This window comes from Chiroxiphia lanceolata, chromosome 1 (assembly GCF_009829145.1).
Source record: "Chiroxiphia lanceolata isolate bChiLan1 chromosome 1, bChiLan1.pri, whole genome shotgun sequence".
Lineage (NCBI taxonomy): Eukaryota > Metazoa > Chordata > Aves > Passeriformes > Pipridae > Chiroxiphia > Chiroxiphia lanceolata.
In genome coordinates this window covers 129608121-129630863 of record NC_045637.1, presented here as the reverse complement: position 1 = coordinate 129630863, position 22743 = coordinate 129608121, and the positions used below count along the sequence as shown (strand labels likewise).

The following is a 22743-nucleotide window of genomic DNA, read 5'->3' as shown; positions in this document are numbered from 1 at the left end:
GTGTTGTTACTGCACCTCTTCCTGTTAGTAGTAGTGACTTTATTTCAGTTTGAGACAGAGAATAATCGGCAATTGAAAGGTAGTCTTGTAGAAGGAAAAAAAGCTATTGCAATTTCAGTATTATCTTTAGCAAGTGGCAGATTCACCATGAACTCCCCTTGATGAAGAGATGGAGCATCATTTAGTGTAGAGGATTTTATATACTTGGCAACACTACCTGCTTGCTGGTTGCCTGTACTGTCAAACCTCTGTCTCCCATGTCCAGAGCATAAATAAGACATTTATATGCCCATCTTTACTTTCTCATTTTTTGTCCAGTGGTAACTACCACATCATGGACATCCATGGTCCTTCAAGTTCAGGGTTAAGGACATGTGTTCTGAAAAGGCTTATCTGTTTCTTCTCTGCATTGCATGTTTGGCTTAAGTGATCCTATCAGTTCCAGATACAGTCAAGTTCTTCAACAATTTTTCATCTTTCTGTTTCTTCCGGATGACTCTTTCTCTCTGTTACTGTCAAGAACCTTCTGACTGCCAAAATATACATAGTCTTGAGGTGGCTGAGAGAACCTTAAATTGCAGGGATCCATGATTCCTTTCACAGTATCAGAGCTTCAAGGCTTTGGCTAGCCTAGAGACATACCAACCTATCAACACTCTTCCATTTAGTGCTTTCACTGTCTGAATTGTACAGTGAGAGGCTATGTTCTCAAAGATTTGCAAGCTATTTGTGACAGAAATCAGCCAGATCTCTGAGGTGGAATTGTGTAGGTATTTTTTTAATAGTGTGCTCCTAGGGAAAGCCCAGAAACCAGATTTCATTTAAATTAAAGAAAACAGTGCATTTAACTTTTTACTAGGAGGAAGTATTCAGCATCAAGGAGACACAGTAGAAGTGAAAGATTTATATAAAGCACTCCCCATGGTTTCTGGTTATTCTTGTAGGACAACCATCTCTATCCACAACTGTCTTCTGATCTGGACATCATTTTTCTCTTCTGTTTTTAAATTTTTAAAGGGGAAGATGAAGATTATTTCCCAGTTCTCTCCATTTCCAACATTCCAATGTAAGACATAAATATTTGTAGGTGTATGTGTACTTACCAGACTGATTACCTACTTAGTTTTTCATCTATGAAGTTAGGTTTCATAGTGGCTGGTACTCCTACGGGGAGAATGGGAAAGTTCTGGACAAATTAATTTTTTTAGAGATGAAATATATCTTCAGACTGCAAAGTTTCTTCCAACATGGTGCTTGAGTTGCACCCTTCATCAAGAGATTATGACCCAGTTCTGTAAAGTAGCTCATCTGTGTTAGTAACTCAGTTGTATTAGAGCTCTGTTTTTCTTGATGTGTTTTATACACAGACACTTTTAGAAGTCTGAACTGTTTGTCTGTCGTTGAAAGATGAAAGTTTTCAGCCGTTTCTGAATAGCAATTCTCTGAATATGGGTAATGAGCTGTGGCAAGAGGCGATATGAAGCCTTGAAGGTCGATTGTTGAGTGCTACCAGAAACATCACAAGGAAAATTCCACGGCCTGGAGCAAAGCTCCATCCAAACCACACTGTCATCTCTGACACTTGAAGAGTGACATGAAGTGATTCTCTACCACAGAGTTGCTTTGCAAGAGTACTAGTGATATATTTAACTACATCGAATTAACCACACAGTGTGTGTACTTGTAAGCTGTCACTCAGAAAGAGAGGTTAGTTTCCAGCTGAAGAAGTTCTTTGACATATGAATTCCATGTGCATTCATTCTCCTTACTTGCCCTTCAGGTTTTTAAAAATTGTATCTCTTTCTGAGTTAAAAATGAAATGGGGCCATATGTGGCCTTTTATTCCAGTATGCTGAGCCTGAGGAACAGTGGGATTTGAGCCCAAGGGAACAAATTATCCAGTTTTAAGGAAGAGTCTGTACCTGTTATGTGAATTTACACAGTCTAAACTTCTGAGACAATGTTTATAGAGGTAAATGCTTGCTTTCATGTCGAAATTTCCCAGGAGGAATAAATAAGTGGAGGAATCCCCAAATGAAATTCTTTGGTTTCTTGTTAGGGAGGAGGTCAAATGGATAATGTCTTTAGTTGTATTTGACATTTAAAATATGTAACTTTTGATTAGACATCTTTGCAGCAGACAGCAGAAAAGATAATTCTGTCTGTCTCAAGGAATCTGTGATAATTTAGCCTGCAGGGAAATGCTATTAAATGTATTAAATAAGACCTCTAAGATGAGTAATGCATTTTGATTGTCAGTTGTTTGTGAAGGCACTTTGCTTTTATGATGAATTATTATTGAAAAACTTTGGTTTGGTTTAAGATCAAATAAATTAAACTGTAGGCTTCAAAGTCCCCAGCTTAAACCAGTTATAGGTCAGAAATTGCTACAAATTGTCATTCTTACTGCTTTTGTTTACATCAGTTATTGCAGTCCTTGTGTGTAAATGGGAAAATTCAGTAAACTCAGCCTGTTGGTGTATTCAGGTTGGTGAATAAGGCAGATACTTTGGAGAAAGTATCTGATAAGCATAAAGAAGCTTTAATGCTCATACTTCAAGGAAAGGCAGTCCTCCAAAGAGAATTAAAATGTCCGTGATTCATTTTCTATGTGAAGATTTGAGCAGTTACCCATTCGGTAACTCATTCTCACTTCACCTGAACTTCTTTCCAGCAGATTGCCAAACTGAGGCAGCAGCTTCAGCGCAGTAAGCAGAGTAGCCGTCACAGTAAAGAGAAAGAACGTCAGTCACCTCTCCATGGCAACCATATAGCAATCAGTCAGACTCAGGTAAGTAGCCTCCTGCCTTATCAGGGTTGGGAGAATGGCCTGCTGAGCCTTCCCATCTGTCTTCTGTTTGTGCTCTTGTGTGGCACACAAAAATGCTTAACAATCTGCTGGTACCATATCTTCGCTGAAGTTTATCTGATGGCCGTCATATAATTAAAAAAGGAGTGTTGCAGCAGGATAGCAACTGAAATGTATTATGATGCTGTAAAAATTCTGGGCGTGACCAGATAAGGCTGTGCTTCCAGCAATATGTACTTGCTTTCAAGACTGATTTTTGTGGTATGCTTTTAGAAGTATCTGCTCCTCTGGAAGGTATTGGCCTGTCAATTTTGCAACCTAAATTCTTCTAGGCTAGTTAAAAAGTAAAAATAGAAAATAAAGAGGGTAACAAAGCAGGGTGCAATGCCCAGTGCAGTGTTTACTGTAGTCATTACAACCTGCCAGCAAAACTGAAACCCAGTTACACTTCCAAAGTTCAAGCAAGATTCAGTCAATGACTTCATGAATCTTAAACCACTTGTAGAAAGCATTTAATTATGGCTCATTTGACAGTACAGACATCTGAACCTGATTAAATTTCATCTGTTGGATCCTTAAATTGGACCGTGTTACTAACAGGCCCCTGTTGGAACACCTGAAATGTTGGTTCTGTCCTGGTACTTCCTACTTCCTGACTGCCTTTTTAACTACCTGGTGTATTATAAAGGAGTGGTTGAACTATGATGGCTGATCCTTTATGGTCCTTCTTCTGTTTGGATAAAATTTTGTAGTTAAAACCTGATCTTGGGATGAAGACATATAGAAATTCGATATTCTTCCTGAAACTTTTATACCTTTATAACAAGGGATTCTACTAAATTTTGCACAGGAAAGGGTTTGCTTTATATTTCAAAATAAGCTGTGGCAAGTACCTGTGCCATTATAGTCACGGTACAAACAGTCTTTGGATTAAAATCCACCTAGGACATATGTTTCTTCATGGCATTCCTTAGTACTTGGAGCTTACTTTGTCATTGCTTGTGCAACATTTTGATTTCTCAAGGTGTTCTCTGATGAAGCTGTCCTGCAGGTAGGGTTTTGTCAGAGTCAGAGAATGCTTGCAGACAAATGACTTTCACCTTTGGAACTGCACATTGTGCAAGGTTCACTTGATAAGAACTCAGAAAAAATTTTTACATTTTGTCTTAAGCATCTTGTGATTCTGTGAGCAAGAGGAGAACACATTGACAAGTGAGCGCTGTTCATGGCTGTCAGTGTAGCTGCCGCCGTGGTGAAGCCTTCAAGGTTGATGTGTGTGCACTCCTGTGAATGTTTTCTGTTGGTAACAGCTCCGCTCCAACAGGCTTTTCTGAAAACCATATTTGTATTTATTTATGTGATTGATTCTTAAATTCAGGATGATTTATCTTACAGCCTTTGACATAAAGTTCTGAAAAGCTATAAGCTATTGAATGAGTGTTTTGTTTTTCATTTGCTAAAGCCAACCAAAAGAGAATAAAAGTGCATTAAGTGAATATTTCAGTTGAGTTGTTAAGCTTTAGCAATGTTACGAAATGCCTTTTGATCATGTTAAAACATCAGCATCAGTGCTCCACATGCTCCCCATCCCCCTATGGTGTATTCCATAGTCTGTGCATCTGGAAAGTACATATACCTGTCTACTTACTGATAAGTGAATTAGTAGAATGCTTTGATTATAGAGTACTACTATGAGTTAAGTAGAAGTGATTTTATTGGATTTAGATTTATACAGGCATTTGTTTTTATTTGAATTCGCCAAGTGACGGTGATCTTCTTGATGGCAAAATTAATACACAGTTTCTTACTGATGTTTTTATCATTGGTCTCGGACTTCTGTCTTTATTCCATTTTCAAATCATGTTGATTTCTACCTTCTAGGCTTGTATTTCCAGATCAGTCCCTATGCCACTGTCAAACATTTCAGTGCCAAAATCAACTGTTTCACGTGTGCCGTGTAATGTAGAAGGAATAAGTCCTGAACTGGAAAAAGTATTCATTAAGGAGAACAGTGGAAAAGAAGAAGTATCCAAGGTAAGCTTATAGTAACATGTTTATGGTGGTTTTTTCTTTGTAATCTATAAACACATGGAAAACCTTCCTCGTGAGAAACTTTCCTTTTGGCTGAAATTACAAATAATTTTCTTCAAAGAACTGTTTGTTTGAAAACTTTGTTTCAATGTTTTAGCATAGTGGGGGGGTTTTTTGGTTTTTCTGTTTTATTTTTAAAGAACTTCTGCCTGAACATACTTTGTTTAGAACACCTTTTCTGTTGAGAACTTGAAAGTTTTTGTGCAAAGTGCAAGTGCTTGAAAATTCAGATACTTCAGGCTGCAGTAATAAGTAGCTAGAGACTAGAAGATTATTGTATTTGATTCTTTTTGCATTCCTTTTCTTGAGAAAGATGTAAGTTTGCTGTGCTATGCTCTCCTTTTTTTGTTTAATGCTTTTTTTCCCCATAAACTGAATATGGACTATTTTACTTCCATGAAACCTGTGGGAGAGCTCTGCATGGGAAATACTAACCAATGGGGCAGCTTTGCATTAGAGCATTGGAGTTGTCATTAAGGATCTTAGTTCTTTGATGACACTTTAAATGTGAAATACTTGGTTTACAGCCATGGTTTCCTAAATAGCCGATGAAAATTTTCTGCTGTGGAATAAACTACTCCACTGTTTTTCTAATCTTCTCCAAAGTGTAGGTGCTTTTCTCATGAATGGTCATGTAATAGCAATTCAGTATATGAGTCAAGCTATAAAACTTTAATCAGAGGTTTAAGATTCTAAAACCTGATATTTGTAGTTCTTCATTTCAGTAGTAAAGTTGAAAAGTTTTGGAGTAGTTTTGGCTTCTCCAGAGTCTTACTTGTGTGGGCAAACCAGTCTTAAGAATGAAATATTGTAGTAGTAGAAGTATTATGCTGTTTGCTTTCCTAAGGATGTCTTTTTCCTTTAGAAGAGGTGTGTATTATAACAGGGGAACAAGGAAAAAAAAATCAGATGTGAAAACTGAAATGGTAAGCCCAAATCAATAAACCTTGTTGCACCATCTTCAAAGAGGGAATTAAAATGTATGTATTGCAGTGGAACCATTGATGTTGCTATGACTAGAGTTGTAATATCCTATAGTGAGAGGATATTTCATTTACTTATCAGACAGATCATCTTTGTAAATGTTGTCCTTGGGTTTTAACAGCTTATTGCTTGGGATGCAGAGCTCTCCTGTGTTACTGAATGTACTGACTCTGATCCAGCAAAACAGTTAAGCACATACTTAAGTGCATTGTTGGATTTGGGCCAGAGGTGCTCAGCAGTTTACAAAACCAAGGCAATAGTGAACCCTTCCTCCAAACATTTAGCTGGCAAGAGTTTTCAGGCACAAAAGAAAGTCATAAATCAGACATTGCCCTTGAAGTCAAGTCCATCTTTGTGGGCAGACGGTTGTTTTCTGCTATGTAACTGTTAATTTCTGTGAAGTCTGGTCATTTGGGACCTACAGTGGGACTCCTAGTGCTGTCTTTGAGATTACTAGGTCTCAGTTTCCTTATGGAGGATCATAACAAGATCATAATTTACTTAATCTTACTGCTGGTGAACTTTCTCCTAATACAACAGTTTAGCTGTGTTTTAGCCTGGGGGAGTTGGGGTAGCTAGGTTAAAGGTTAGGAATTACTGAACAAAAGATAAACCATAGGAAACCAAATTTCATTAGTTTCACTGCTAGAGAAACAATTAATTTTTCTTTGTTTTCTGCCATTCTTTCTTGCTGTAATGTTCTGTATTTTTAGAAACTATTTTAAAAGAGCAATCAGAGGTAGTTGATTGCTTTGGGTGATGTGTGAAGGATAGATTGTTCTATAGACTCACTTGTAAGATGGGTGTGCATCTACATTTTCAACTGGTTTCTTTTAGCCTATTTCCACGTTTACTTCACAGTTCTAACAGTGCATGTTCAAACCTTAATTTTTATATGAATTGATCTATCCAGCTGCAGAAACACTTTGTGCCCTAATATGAATCTGTATTCGCTTGCCAGGAGAGATATGAGGAATAACATAAAACCTACTAAAACCACTGAGAAGGAATATCATCTTTAGTTTAGTTGCAGCTCAGTACCCAATTTTCAGTTTTTATTCATTATTTTCAAATTTAGGTACTACATTAGTAGCTTTGTGATTTCTTCCATTTCAATAACCACATTTGGGCTGTCCCAAGTAAAATAAAATGCATTTTAACTTTGTTAATTTTTAAAATTTTACTTCAATGTTCTTGAATTTTTTTTCTGTTAGTCTCTCTTCAGTATAAATTTACAATTTTTTTTTTTCTAACAAGCTGTTTCTTAATTCATGTATATTGAAATCAGGTGACATATAGGACAAAAATAAGGTTAAAGCAGTTTCAAAGATAGTTTTATAGATATTACTTGAATTACTTTTTGAATTTAGCTCCCAGTTCAAATAGATAACCAATGAAACTTTCCTCCTAGTTTCATGCTTGCTTCATCTTCAGATGCGCAAATGAATTTAATTTTTTTTTAGATTTGTTTTTAGTTTTGTAGGGCATGACATTACATACATTACATACTTTATTTTCCCTTTTGCTGACTCGAATTTTTGTAATCCTACTTAAAAAATGTATAGATTCATTTGAAAATGTCTTCTGTCTTTTCTCATGCTGACTTAGTTCTGATAGTTCTTTGAAACCTTCTTTTTTGTTTTTTTAATAGTGTCTTAATGTTGATTGAAATTGTACTTATGAAAGTAAAAAAATTGTCCTGTTTTTTTTGTGTTTCACAAAGATAGTTTATGATTAGTAATGTCATTATGTCATTACCCTTTAGTAATCTAATTGACCATCAAGTTTAGAGGGATTGCATTGTGAGTGGCCAAAACATTAAAAATATTTTAGTCTTTGCAGTTTAGCTATGGTATGTGTATATTTTTTCAGATAATTCATCTTGCTTAGTTAGCTAAAGATGTTCTCTTTTTGCTTTCATAAAACTAAGTTGGCTTTATTGAGTAACTTCTTAACCATCTCTTTCTTTTAAATTTATTAATAAACTTTTAATTCATGTTCTAATGCATTTATTCAAAATTCTTGGATATATTTTCCTTCCTTTTTTGTAGTTTCCTGATTAACATTGAAAAATTGTGATGGTGTGTCTCTGTTCCCACTGTAACTTGTAAGATGGAATTAGCTCTTTGTGAAGTTGTGGCAGGCTTTTGTTCTCTAACCCATTGTGACTCCACAACACAGACACTGGAGATTGGGGTACAATAAGATGATGGACTTATTTCCCTTAATGTAGGGATTGGGGGATAAGAGATGTTCCCTTTTACAGAATACATTATGAAAATCATGGAAAGTGCCCTGTAGCTCATAGGTCTCCTATTAGGAAAAACATAGTACTGGAGTTATCTTTCAAGTGTACAGAAATAGCTAGAAATGAGGCAATTTTGATGGACTGTCACACAACAGAAGTAAAATGATTACTGTTTTCCTTGTTTGGTTTCTAATGCTTCTGGAAATAGATAGCAAGATGGTTTTATGAACCTATCAGAAAACTTAATCCTGTAATAAAAGGACTTTTTCTAATTTTCACAGATGCAGAGAAGCTTTACTTAAATCTTCATAGCCTTCATCTGAGAAGTCTGAGTTTTTCCCAAGGGTTTCTTCCCAGGATGCATTATGGTTTTTGCACTTGCAACCTCATCTAGTGCATTGATGGCTTCATTGTTGCCAGTAGGAAGATGCACTTTTCTGTGTCCGCCTTTGTGTTCCAAAGGGAAAGGTTTTAAAATCAAAAGCATTGAATGCTTTGTTCTCAAGAAGTTGTGTCCAAAATAGGTGTACAGCCTGTGAGGAGCAGATTTTTTTTAAGGCTTCCAGTGGTATATCCTTATAGCATTCCTGATGTTTCTCCTAAATTAGGTGTTCTTGTTTTTTTTCCAGCAAAAACATTGATACTGACAACAAGGTGGTGAATATTAACAATGTATTCAGAAATACATGTTGTTGTCAGATGGAGCATTTCCATACCTTTACAGGGAGATGAGAGCAGTATGTAATTGTGTCCAAGAACACACTGTCCTGTAGGGGTTGACAGGTGTCCTGTCAGAATGCATTTGGCATAAGGTTAGTACATAACTAGACATTCTTGCAAAAAAACCCTCAAAACCAGCAGAATGCAGTAATTTCTAGTTGTTTTCCATGCATTGGGCATTATGGAAACTAATAGCAGCTGCATCAAATGAGCTACCCTATTTCTGATGTTGTAAGGTTGTGAGAACTTCAGTTTTACAATAGTTTGGGCATGACTCATGGAAATTAACTTTAAAAGTGTTTTTTTAATGTTGATTGGGTTTAATACATAAAGGTTTTTAACAAGCAAAATAGTTCTAGTTGGTATTTTCATAGAGATTTTTGCACTTCTCAAAACTTTGATTCGGTATTAAGGGAAAAATAAATACAAAACCAGTAATCTGCAATACTCACTGGAATTTTCTATGCCTTAAAAGTTATTGTAGTTGGAAAGAATGACAAATATTTAGCTTTTTCTTCTTGCGTGTATATTTAGATACATGTCTAAAAATATGGAGTATTTTTGTATCTCAGGCTTTAATTGAGGGGAGATTGAAATATGTGATTTGGGATATGCTTCCTGAATACCTAAGATTACATTGTTCATCCAGGTGTGGAAGAACATCTGTGTTATCCTAAAGCCTTTAATTATGTGATCACTTACTTTTTGTTTTTCCCCTGGAATCCTTGCTTTACCTGTTACGTAGAGCATAGTATTTGCCTTTAATGAGCAGTTGTTTGGTGTTCTTTTTTCCTTATTAGAATCGTGTCCTCATGCTTACTGTTAATCTTTGCTTTGAAGTCAGAAATCTAAATTTCTGAGGTTTTGCTTCTGTATAATAGGAGAGTGTTCGAAATTTTATTCTCTTTTTTTTTTACCTCACTTCTGTGAGAAGAAAGATATTATACACTTTATGGATGGAGAAACACAAATCCATCGGGGTTCTGTACTGTGGCTCTTTAGGTAACATAAGATACTGCATCCCATTTTTTGAAGTTTAAGGTGCAGCTCCCATAGTTTCCTTCTGCATCTGTGAACACAGAAGACTTTTGCAAATCAGACCTGTATAAAGTGGGCATCCAGAAAAATCCAGTTGATTTTCTGACATCTCACAAAATTTTTGTGGCAGAGACAGAAATAAAAATACTGTTCTGCATAGCAGGTTTGTATTTTTGTTATGATAATTATAAGACTGATTTCTTTCTTCAGTGCTTCTTGCTTCAGTTTTGTTTTTTACCTCTCTTCTGTCTGTAACAAATGATACAATGCTTCAGGTCTTTCTTGTGTATTAAATGAGTCATGGCCTGTTGGGGGTGATGGGAATAGCAACATGTAGTCATGTTGTAACGCATATGCAGTGTGAACTGAGCTGTTGGAACAGACCACACAGCTGTGCCCAAACTTTACAGCATTTGATGTAGGGACTGTAATGTTCTCTTTATGGTGTGTTTCTTTGCTCTTAATTGAAATATGAAATGGTATTAACTGGAAGGCTCATAAGAGGAAAGTGATCTTCCTGCTCTGCTATGTCTGCCTTCTTGTTTAATATGTGGTGGTTTTCTGGATAGACTTGCTGAAAAAGGGAGAATGCGATACTTGGCCAATAGGTTTCATGTCCTTGTTGCTGGCAAAAGTGTTGGGTTGAATTTTAGGCTCTGGAACAAGCTGTAATGGTTTTGGAATATATGGGGAAGAGGAAGGCAATAAAATAAAAATGTTCACTTGAAGTGAGAAGGAAAAAGACATTAATTTTTTGTAGCTAGAACATTTAAGCTGTTCTCTGTGGCTTGGTCACAATCCTCACTGAAATGAGGATAAAAATTATGTTTAAATCTTGCAGGCATTTTTTCCCTTTCACTTCTAAGCAAAACTATAATTCCCATTTGATTTCTTACATTTAAAGCAGCACTGTCTGCATTATAAAAACTAATTTTCCACTAGGAAGGACAAGTAAGTAGAGCGTGCCAATCTGCTGCTGTGAACATGTCTACTCAGTATATTGCAGAATGGGATGCAATACCACTCTGGCCAGTGCCAGCTATGCTGATATGGGCAGGCAGAGCTTACTAGCTTAGGTTCAAGGCAGAGGTTGAGAACCTTGTTATAAGCCTATGCATCATCTGTAGAAGTAAAGGATGGAATGTAGGGCTGTGCTAGAGAATTATGACTTACTAGCAAAACATGGATGGTTTCTTTTATAGTTGTATTTCAGTTGGTTGTCATGGCAATAGTATGTCATTGTATTTGACATTTTCTGCTGTTTCCTTTTATCCAAATGTGTTCTCTGTCAGAGTACTTGTTTTTCTTTTAGAATAACAGTGACCTTTATATTGAAAATTATATAAGTATAATTAGAGGCGTTTGTTGGTGAGGTTTGACTTTTTAAATTATCAGGAACAATGTAAAAACATAATACTAGCCTGTGTTGAAGTGCATTTTGGTGTTAACTTTGCGTTAAGATGTAGTTGCCTTGGAACATGTACACATTGTCCCAGAATTCAGCGTAATTAATCTATATTGTGTCCATTGCACACTGCATTATTTTCTTGTGTAAAGTCTTCCTATTCTTTGAAAAATGGCTTGTTGTTCTTAAAGGCCTTCATTTACGAGTGCTACTGGCTGACATTGCTTATGAGTTTGATCTTTTCTCTGTAACCTGCATTGCTTCGTTTCTCTTGCAGCCTTTGGATATCCCTGATGGTCGAAGGGCCCCGTTACCTGCTCATTATCGTAGTAGTAGTACACGAAGCATTGACACTCAGACTCCGTCTGTCCAGGAGCGCAGCAGCAGCTGCAGCAGTCACTCACCATGTGTCTCTCCCTTTTGCCCTCCTGAATCTCAGGATGGGAGTCCTTGTTCAACGGAAGATTTACTCTATGACCGTGATAAAGGTGAGAGTAGAATGGCCTGCCTTTATCTGTGGGAGGCATGTGATGTCCTGCTTTTACAACTACCTTCATTTTACTCATTACATCAGTTTTTGTTTTTGTTTGATGGTTGTGGAGGGATTGAGGATTTACCTTAAAATTGGTTTTGTTTGTTTACATATCTTTTTCCCTCTTGTTTGTGGAACTTCACAAACATCTTCCATAAATACGTCAGAGGAGCACAGCAAACAGTTAACTATTTATGAAGATTCTAATGTGAAGAATTCAGACTGTAACATGTTTATGTTTAAAAAAGGTTTCAAGAAGATTTGTGGTAGACTGTATATTCATCGTGGGTGAGTTACTTGCCGTTCAAAATGGTGATGAAGTTTTGGACTGCTTTTAAAAATACTCTGCTTCTGAACTCTTACATTCCACTTGAAGCTATTTGGTGAGAAGCTCAGATATGAGTTTGAACAACCTGATGGAGAGTAATTACTTCTCTATGTATGTTGCATAACAACTCAGAAATTCTGAATAATTTATGTGTTTATATGTCAATATGCTGTGCTGTTTTTTGAAGTCTGTAAAATGTTCTTTGGTTTTATAGAGGGAGTACAACTGGTGTTCCAGTAATTAAGAGTTACTGACAGAACGTAGTGTGAAAATAGAGGCACCGGTGTAAAAAGGCTGGGTTTTTTTGACAACTGTTTACTAATGAAATTACCCTTGTGCTTCTGGTCATCTAGCTGAAACATGGACTTCAGTTTGGAGGATGCAGAATTTGGGTAAAACATGCAAGCTAAGAGTAGTAAGTTTCACAGAGGAAATGAAAAATTCTAAGATTTAGCATAGATTTACAAATGAATTAAAGACAACAGTATTTTGAGGCTGTAAGTGAGAGTAAGCTTTTTTGTAAATACTATCTGTTGAATAATTCTTAAAGGAATTTCTCAATAAGATTGGGGAAGTCAGGAGAAATACTAGCTTTTCTTGGTTTATGAAAAGTAGTATTTTCCTGTCTTGGATTTAAAAAGACAAAATGAAAACAAATTAATCTGCCCAAATCTTGAATTGAGGATGGGTGTGTACGAATGTGTAAGTTAACCACGTTAAAGTAAAAGTCTTAGATCAACATGATAGTTGGCCATGCTCCAAAAATAACAGTGGTATTAGCTCCCCCCCCCTACTTCTTTCTTACACTACACATGTGAATTTTAATGTGTTGTCAAGACTAAATCACTATAGAGACATCCACTAAAGTATTAGCACACAAAAATCTATCTTGATAGGTAAATTGGTTCCTATATGTCCTGATAACAAATAAAAAAGTGAGGAAATGAAAAATTTCTTTTGCGGTTAGTACTCCGTTATCACAATAATAGAAATTTTCAGTGGTACACTATCAGCTGTAGCAAGTGAAGACAGTTTGAAATAGTGCATCTAACCTTCTTAATGCTTTTCAAGGATTTTTATCTCCTGTCTTGGATTTTTTGAACAGCTAACTGTAGTAAAATTTATGAGTAGTTACTTCTTTGTGGATTTCATTTTTAAGGGTGGCTTTAATGCTGGACCTGTATCAAAAGTCTGCTCTAGTAGTAGTGTGTTAAGTGATAGTGATAAACAGCCAGCTTTGTAAAGTCAGGATAATGGCATTTTTAAATTAGTTTAAGTAAGGTACTTACTATTGTGTGTATGAAAGATAAAAGCTTGAACTGCTCATCACAACTTAGGTCTTTAAAGGCAAGGTAAAAATTAGGAAAACATGGTGTGGTTTTCTGAGAGAAAGTAATTTGTTCAGAGGTTATAAAAATATAGTCAGAAAGATGCCTTTTACTCTCAAGTTGTCAAGATCCCGAAGGGCAGTTGTTCTGAATAAGAATGTTATCTTCAAAATAGTTAAAGTACAGATAAATGAGGCATATAGGTAGAAATTATATGGGAATAGCAAATTTTGAGAGACAGTTTATTACATTTGTTATTAATATTAACTGCTTTATAAGACCAAAACTCGTGAAGGTTTTCAGACCTTCGTTTTAAAGAGTTTTGTGATGCTGGAATAAAACTGTAGTGAGTTTGCTGTTGTGTAACCAAATGTAGATGTTTCGACCCCAAGATTTTTTTTTTTCCTTTCTGTGAGAAAAACTTGACATTACCATTAAAAAATACAATTACCAGTGTTAATAATGCTTCTGCGTGTTTTGCTGAATAGGAGAGGAAGGTTAGTAGTTTAACTGAAAGACATGAGCAGTGAGAGGAGCCAGTGCTCTGTGCAGACACAGCACTGCTTTACATTCCTAAAGCATCTTTTATTTCTTGTGCAAAGTGGTGTTTTGGCCTGAGGCCCTCACAGCTGCCCTTCGGACCGTATCAGCTGTTGGGTTTACCTTTTGTGCAAGAAGCTGCAAAATTACTGAGTTTTTCCAAAGAAAGTGAAAGCTAATTTTCAGACAGTATTGTTCTTAATGGAGCAGTGATACTGAACAGTATTGATTGGAGGAGAGAAGGTATTTTAATGGCACCTGGCTGTATGATTTTGTATTAAAGCTATTGGTTTCACTAGATCTGTTTTATGGTGTTCTGGTCCATGAGATTATAATTCAGAGTGCTGCATAGCATGCTCAGCAGCTGTGGCAGAGGTAAAGTTCAAAGCATCCAAAGTTATAAGAGGATGAAATTTGGAGGAGCTTTTTTGTACAAAAATATATAGTATGACCTGTTTTTTAGGGCTTTCGGTTTAGGTGCTTTTGTGTGCATTTTAGGTGCATTGTGTATTCTCACTGTTGCTAGTAGACTCTTAAAAGCAACACGTTCATGAAGATGACCTGAAGATACTTGTTAAGTTCTGGGCATCTGATTCACAGTTTTTTAAATTAAGGTTGTTAGTTAAGTCTTAGAATAGTCTTAAAAAGCAAAGGTATTTTTGAACCTATTAAAACAAATCCCAGTGTGCTCACTGGCAAAGTTTCTTGTTTCCTTAAAGTTTTGTCATTTAAAAAAATGTTTTACAGACTCTTTTTTAGTTAGCCTCCTTTGTTGTTCTAAAATTATGCAGGCTATAATTACGGGTATTAAGCGTTCTGGTTAATATAGTATTTTTAGTGTTTTAATGACAATCTTAAAACCTTTTCTAGATAACAGAGTATATCCGTTTAAAATATTTATGTTTAGAAATTCCACGTGATAGGGCTCCATATTGTCTGCGGTGTGTTTGTGGTTACAAAACTCCCGTTAAAGGTTCCATCTGTTAATGTTCAATCATTGTCAGCGGGATGAGGTGGGATGGGGGGCATGGAACACGCCCGCAGGGCACCCCCTGCTGACGGGAGCCACGAGGCGCAGACAGGCCGAGCCTGAGGGGCTTGGCCGTGGGACCACAGAGAGTAACAAACCTGCACGTAAAACACTTTGACAACGCGCATTTATTTGCAGTGTCATTAAGGATTAATAACGTGACAGTTTAGCACTTAAGAGCTTACAGGGATACACAAGTGGAGGCTGGGTTAAGCTGTGAATTCCACCTCTTGCCACTTCGACTCAAGGCCTGTGTTCCCAGTGCCCTTCTGCTCTTGAACTGCTGCTGTATGTGCGGGACCAACAGCCAGTGTGTACCTGTGAGCCTCCTGACAACCACACGTGTGTTTTGAATAGTAGCATGCAACTCGTTTGGTCAAAATGAAAGTCTAACAGCTTAGCAAACTTTAAAAACAGAGGGGGTAAAGAGAGAGAGTTGTTCAGCAGCTGTCTTGTATAGAAAGTTTCAGCCAGACAGGTCTAACTAAACGAAAACCTTGATTGAAAACTGAACTGGCTAGTAGACAAGACTGAATCTTCCAAGAACTGACTTAACTTCGAATTCTGTTTGATTCTTCCCTTGGATTTGCTGCCACGGTTTTCCACTATTTGGTGGAATGAACAGTAGTGCATTTTATGTCTCAGATTTTTTAAATAGAGACTTGGACCTTCAATTTTAAATATTAGAAGGAGGAAACAAACTGTCTGGGTTCTGTTAATGATTTCTGTGTTTGGAATGAGCTGTGTGGGCCAACAGTGGAAAGATGCCAACAGGACGATCATGCTCCCAACTTGGCAAATATCTGTATCATCTCTAAGTGTTTTCTGCCTTCATAGTTAACACTGAAAATTCTGTAAGTAGAAGTTCTATATTCACTCTATGGCAGGAAAGAGCTGAAAAATCAATACACTGGTGAGGTTCACTTCGGTTTGGTTGGGTTTTTTTCCTTCTCATATCTTTCATAGTAAATCTTCAAAGGGGAGTGTGATGTTTGAGTTGATTTGTTTCTTGTAAGAGGAAGCAGAAATGTTTTAACATGTCTAAAGATTAGTCTTTGTATTTGAGTCATGGTAATACAAAAGGTTATGGAGTTACTTTTTGCAAGCTGTTAAAGACAACTTTGCACACTTCCGTGAAGCTAGATCATAGTCCTTGAAGCTTGGATTGGTTTTCCACTGTTGCTGAAAAGGCACAACATGCATGCACAACAGCAAAGCAAACATAAACTGCGTTAAAAATGGTAAGGTACCCCAGATTGGTGGAAAGACTCAAAAGGACCTAAAGCAAGAGCAGCTATTTCTCTCCAGTTAAAGTGTGTTAGTAAGTTGGGAGATCCACTTTAATTTTGCTGTTTCATTTTTTTCATTGTAATCCCAAACAGGGAATAGGGAACCACTAGTAGTAGCCTGAGATAGATGTTACTGTTTGAAAAGGTAGAAGCTACTGCAGAAAGCTATTTTTCTATGAATATTTTTGTACCTAATTTGTTTCCTTAATGCATTGACTATCGTATTGTCAGCATGACTGTTTAAAGTGAACCTTTTCATAGTCTTAATATCTCAGACTTTTGTGCTTCGTCAGACTTGAGCTTTCTCTCATATGTTTTCTGAGTACAAATATATCTGCCCCTTACCTTTTGTCCTAAGTTATCTAAGTTTGTCTTAAAATATACACAGATGGCTAGATGTATGAAGTATACCTGTATCATATAGCTAGTAGTGATAAGAGAATTAAACTGTGGAAGTTTTATTTTGGATATTAAAACAACTTCACAATATGAAGCAAGTAAGATAGGGCATTGTAATGATGAGGTATCAGTACCTGTGTTACGAACATACTTTATTTCTTTGCAACTTCTGAACTATTCATGAGACTAATGAGGTCAATAAAGTCAGTAAAGTATTATTTTAAAATAAGATACATGTTGCATACACACATTTTCGGTAACACTGTTTATACACTGAGAAGGCATATTATCATTACCACTCATATTCTTCTGCATGTATTATGCATATTACCCTGTTCATTTATGGTTTTTGAGCTACATAATAAAGAATGTATTTGTTTCCAGGATCACAGCTCTGCTTTGTTCCGATTGCAGTGTTCTGGATAAAAATATCCTCCTGTTACGTGTTGTTATATGACAGATTACTGCTACACTGAAGCTGTTATTCAGAAGAAATGTACTATACAAGGGTGTTAGAAATAGCCTGCAAGAAAGGAAGCGTTGTGGTAGCAGCAAGCCGGCGTAGTGGCTAAATTGTGAAAAAAGGCATCTTGTTTGGAAATCGAATTTAATTAAAAAGCACTCTCAATCTCTAGTAATATAACTGCTTTAAATTTTCAGACAGTGGGAGTAGCTCACCGTTGCCCAAGTATGCCTCATCTCCCAAACCAAACAACAGCTACATGTTCAAACGAGAGCCCCCAGAGGGATGTGAGCGAGTGAAGGTCTTTGAGGAAATGTCGTAAGTAATGCCTTTTATATCAGCTGGTATCTGCAAAGCAGTAAACCTGTTTACTGAGCCTATTCAACTGCAGATGAATAAACTATTCCAGCTGATGGGTTTTTCAGGAGCAAACTATTCTTACAGTTTGTACAGAAGAGAAGTTGAAGTGTTTAAATTGGTTTGAAGAGGAAATGGAGTCTTTTAACTCTTTTTGTACATTTATAAAAGGCAACTAAACTCCAAGCAGAAAAAATAAGGTACATTAATTTCCTAAACATTTATAAACCTCTTTCCACATATTTCTAATAAGATCTTAAATTTTCATGCCTTAAACAGAAACTCTTCTTGTCATAATTATCAGTTTCACGAATAGGCTGCATTTTAATGTGTATAAAACATATACAACGAAGTGAAACATATGTAAAGGGTTTGTAGATGGTAGTATGCTTATGACATAGACCTTGCTCAGTATTACCGCTGAGCAAGAAATTGGAAATTACACCCTTGGACATCATGTCTTTTTCCCTTAGACCCAGCAATATTTGAGCACAGCACCATGCTGTCGAGGTTGCATGCTTAGCTCCTGTGGATGAAAGAATTAAATAGGGGATGTTTCTTGCTCTGACAGCATTCATTGCCTGCTGGATGGTGAAGGAACAGTGTTGGGTTGTGGAGAAAGCCTCCAAATAAATTATGGAGTATGAGAAAGGAGAGGTCTATTTTATGGAGGTTTTTAAAGGGATTTAAAATGACTAAATGTGTTGTTGCTGCATTGCTTTTATCAAAGAAGAATTTGTGCCATTCCAAATTACTGCAGTTTTTCATGTGCGTATGTACTGCAGATTTTTCTTGCTGGAGGTTGCATGTTTGTCCAGTAATTATCAAGTCATTTTTGTGACTGTACTATTTTTAATGCTGTGGATCAGTTAGCTGACTACCAATATGGAAGATGTTTGCCCCTCTGTCCAATTAATCCCATTCCTTGTCATTCACATTTTAGCAACATGTAGAACCACAAAGTTCGTGACGTAAAAAACATCTCGTTCGGCCAGATATATAATCTTTTTTCTCATTGTAGGTCTCGTCAGCCTGTCTCAGCCCCTCTCTTTTCATGTCCTGACAAAAACAAGGTTAATTTCATCCCAACCGGATCAGCTTTCTGTCCTGTAAAGCTTCTGGGCCCCCTCCTTCCTGCTTCAGACCTGACACTGAAGAGCTCTCCAAACTCTGGTCAAAGCACAGCTTTGAGCACCCTGACTGTTGAGCAGCTTTCGTCTCGGGTCTCTTTCTCATCTCTGTCAGATGACACCAGCACAATGGACTCCACAGAGGTCCCGGTACAGCAGCCGTCCCAGCAGCAGCAGCCGCTTTTGCAAGAAATTCAGACTGAAGACCATTCCTCTGCTCAGAGCTACGTGTTAATCTAGACAAGGCGGAGCAGGCCTCTGCCCCGAAACAAGGATTGAGGAGATCGTAGCTCAGATACATCTGCATGAGGTGGCAACCTTTCAGAACAACACGGAATACTTAGCAGCACTCAAAAAAATATCTCAACACTGTTCTTGGCAGGGACAGAATCCGTATTCAGCATTTTTTGTGAGAAAGCAGTAATGCCTGCAGAATCCATATATCATTAAGCGTTTTAAGTGGAGACTATGCATTTCATAGTACGTTTGACCAGATTAGTACTGTGTCCTGTGCTCTGTTTCAAATTCTACAGTATAAATAAGCTCCTTCTCTCTATATATATATAAAAAAAAATGTTGCCTGTCTGAATAGAAAATGTCTTGCTGTGTTGTGTCCTATGGAAAATACTGTACTTCAGGATTATGTTTACAATTGATCCAGGTGTTTGTTTCTAACTTCTGTAATACACACAATGCAAAAAAAAAAAAAAAAAATGGCCACAACAGTTGCACAGTGCCCACCCTATGGCCTAGCTTCAGGTACTTCTCTTGAAGTCTAAACTCAGGTAACTTGGAATGTATATCATATTGGAATATAAAATATTTTACAGCTACAAAGCTAAAGAGGGAACATCACTCTTTTGCCTTTCCTTGTTTTATGCATTAATATTTCCTCATTACATTCCACTTTCTTGGAATAAGTGCATTCAGATCCAGGTGAACAATGGCCCTGGACATGGGTGAACATGAGGAGAACCAGCAAATCTGTGGTGTATATCACGTTGTCATGTGCTTACAAGTAAAACAACTGTTGCATTTACTTTCATTTCAATAGATGTAAAAATGTGGCATTTAAAGGTTTCAGGTGTTGCTCAGTTAATGACTGTTAAACTGTTGGAAATAAAGTGTTCAGTACTAGGCTGTACGTGAGAAACATTCCACATTGTGCGTGAGAGGATTTTGAAAGACAAGAATGTTTTTGTTCAAGGACAGAAATGCTTTCAGGTTTCACAGGGGTTGATGGGGATTTCCTCTCATGGTTTTTGTTGGCAGTTAAGGATGTGAAATGCTACTGTTACTGTCTAAAAGTCAAATTAATGTTTAGTTTCTCTTTTGGAAATGTTCATTCATTTGCTGGTTGGAAATAGGTTTTCAGATTTTGTCAAGCAGTGTTAGATGAGCAGCGTTTTATTTATGTAGTGAGTAATTGTGTTTGGATTGAAGTCCGAAAGTAGCAAGTGGGTGTTCTAAGAGGGGTGGGGAAAAGAATAGTTTTAAGTTCATGTTACTTAAAGCTTCTCCCATAACTTTCAGTTACTTAAGTTGTGTGCGTAAAAGTGTGCTTTCCCTTCTCCTTAAGTGTGAATAAAAGAAAAATCCATGTAAAATAATCCTGGTTTTGCAGGCTGGACACTTTCTCAAAATAGTACATGGCAAGATCAGGTTCGTGGTGCTCTTCTATTGTACTGGAAAAAGGAGCATTACTGTCAGAGATAATTTCCTGTGATACAAAGAGAACCCCAAAGGCAAAATAACTTGATGTTCTTGCTCTGTTGCTTTCAGCTCAGTGGAACTACATTTATGCTGTCTGCTCCTAAGAGAATAAAGTTCACTTTTTCCAGGAATTGAAGAGATTAGTAGCCTGCAGCTCCTGAGCATTTAAACTTGCTCCTTTATGTTCTTTTCCTTTTCTGAAGATGAGGTTGGAGGGGGGGGTGAGAGCCACCAGTTACTACTCACTAAATATGTGCTTTCTTTGGAGATAAAGCATCGCTTTCTTTTTATTACTGAGTTTTTGTTTGTGCTATCTTACAAGGTGGAATTTGCAGCCTACAAAACAGTTACTGTTTTTTGACTCCCCTTTCAGAAAATATAGTAGGAGAAAGAGGTCTCTAACCATTTTCCTGTGAAAATCCTTTAAACACAACAGCCATCTTTAACCCTACTAATCTCAGGCCTAGGTGAAAACACTATATATTTTATAGACTGAAGATAAAGGGGAGGAAATACTCTTAAGTATCGATTCCTTTTAATATTTTTCTTTCTAGGTTAACATTGCAGTATGATGAACTTTTTATGCTCTGGTTGTGTCCAGATAAGAAATCGTAGTCTCAGTTATTGGTGTTAGGTTACCAGGGGATACGATGAGTGGTTTTTAGATCAGTGCTGAACTCTGTACAATATTTGCAATGCCATAACATGTTCTTTATATTTTTTTCCACGAGAAACTAAATATTAATTAAATTGCACATTTGTTCTTAGCAGATTTGGAGGTTTTGAACCAAATGTGTTAAAGCTAATGCTTTGTCATGTAAATTTCCCAGCAGTTGTTTATCTCAATTGTATTCTACATGCAGCTGTAGAAATTTGTCAAATATTGTTTAAAGTTTTGTACATAGTTGTACTGTTATTTCTAGCCACTGTGCTGAACAGTATTCAAGTTATCACACAATATTGCTTTACACAAGGAAATGTGTGGCTTTTGTTTTGTATTTTTTTCGGTATAGAAGTTCCTGTGTCTTATTTAAATAAAAATTATAGTTAAAAAAAATGGTGGGGACAACACACAAAAGCAATGCCTCATTTATTTGTTTTGGAAACTGTGCATGAAACACTGTAGGATGAGACTGAAGTTAAATATTGTTCCAAATTTACACCTGGAATAATGTCAACCGTGCTATGTCTTTAGAACAAAGTAATATTTATTGATTTTTGCATAATGCTCTGCTGGGGGGGGTGTGGAGAATCCTAAAAAATAGTCGAATGCTTAAATATGCTTTAAATAGCATATTTTATTTCTGCCTATAATGAGGTCATTCTTCACAGCACAGAAAAAAATCAGTTAAGAGTTATTTGAAACTGTATCTACTGCTGTGTTTATGGTATGGCTAATTTCAAGTTATCTGTTGAAAATTATGAAAACCATTAGATGTTTCACTATGTGAAACTAAACTAAACACCCAAAGGATGTGGTGTAAATCTACTGACAGTCTTGGTTTCATGTTGTTTAGTATGAGTCAAATGATTGTCATTTGACTTGCGGAATAATTCTTTCCAGATGGGGGGTGAGGGAAGGAAGAAGGATAATATTTAAATATATGTAAATCCTCCAGAGTGGGTGTTTACTGAAGAGCACTATGGCAATAACCATCAAGAATGATTTAGGGCTTGTTGTTGTCAGTCAGCGGAAATTTAGGTTTTCAGTATCCCAAAGATTACAGGGTTTCTATGTGACTATGTTAAAAACATTAACTGAAACTGAAGTAAAAGCCCTGTGCAGGGCCGGGAGTTGGACTTCGATGATCCTTGTGGGTCCTTTCCAACTTAGGATATGCTGTAGGATATTCTGTGATCCCACCCTGCTACAAAAATACTTGGTGTCCGTCAGTCAGAAGCAGCATTTCAGCCATTTCATCATCAGCTTGAAGGGGCTACTGGGAAGAGTTCTGTGACTGCCTTGTCCCCTAAATGGATTTGGCTGCAGCAGTTTTGGGCTGTCCTTCAGTGGGAGGGCATTTTCTCAAGAAGTACTTTGACAAAAGGGTTTAGCTTCCTCTGAAAAGATGTGATGCAGCTTGTATCATAGGCAACTTTTAACCATCCCTGGCAACCTAGGCCTCAGCTGGTTAGTCACATTTTGGGTTTTTTCCCACATAAGCCATTCTTTTAATTTGTGTGCTGTGTGTAACTTACTGCTGATGTCTTCCTCAAAGCCAAAACAACCAGTCTGAAAAGTACTGAGAGACCTAATGAAATAATTTTGCCTTGAATTCCTGCTTTGTGACTGAAAGATCTTCACTGACTTGAATGTTACATTTTCTAGTAATTCATGG

The 22743-nt window shown here is 36.8% G+C and overlaps 1 protein-coding gene across 2 annotated transcripts in view; it reads left to right on the top strand.

The window, feature by feature from the left end:
• GLCCI1 (glucocorticoid induced 1) overlaps positions 1 to 21439 on the top strand; it is a 53499-nt gene extending 32060 nt beyond the window's left edge. The window contains exons 4-8 of one of the 2 annotated variants that reach the window (XM_032687221.1): positions 2678 to 2791; positions 4691 to 4843; positions 11573 to 11783; positions 17402 to 17522; positions 18583 to 21439. In XM_032687221.1, coding sequence (XP_032543112.1) covers positions 2678 to 2791; positions 4691 to 4843; positions 11573 to 11783; positions 17402 to 17522; positions 18583 to 18931 — 948 coding nt within the window. In that variant the 3' untranslated portion in view covers positions 18932 to 21439. Of the gene's footprint in view, positions 1 to 2674; positions 2792 to 4690; positions 4844 to 11572; positions 11784 to 17401; positions 17523 to 18582 lie in introns of both variants that reach the window. The other variant, XM_032687211.1, reaches the window with a different exon arrangement.
• Positions 21440 to 22743: the final 1304 nt, after the last annotated feature.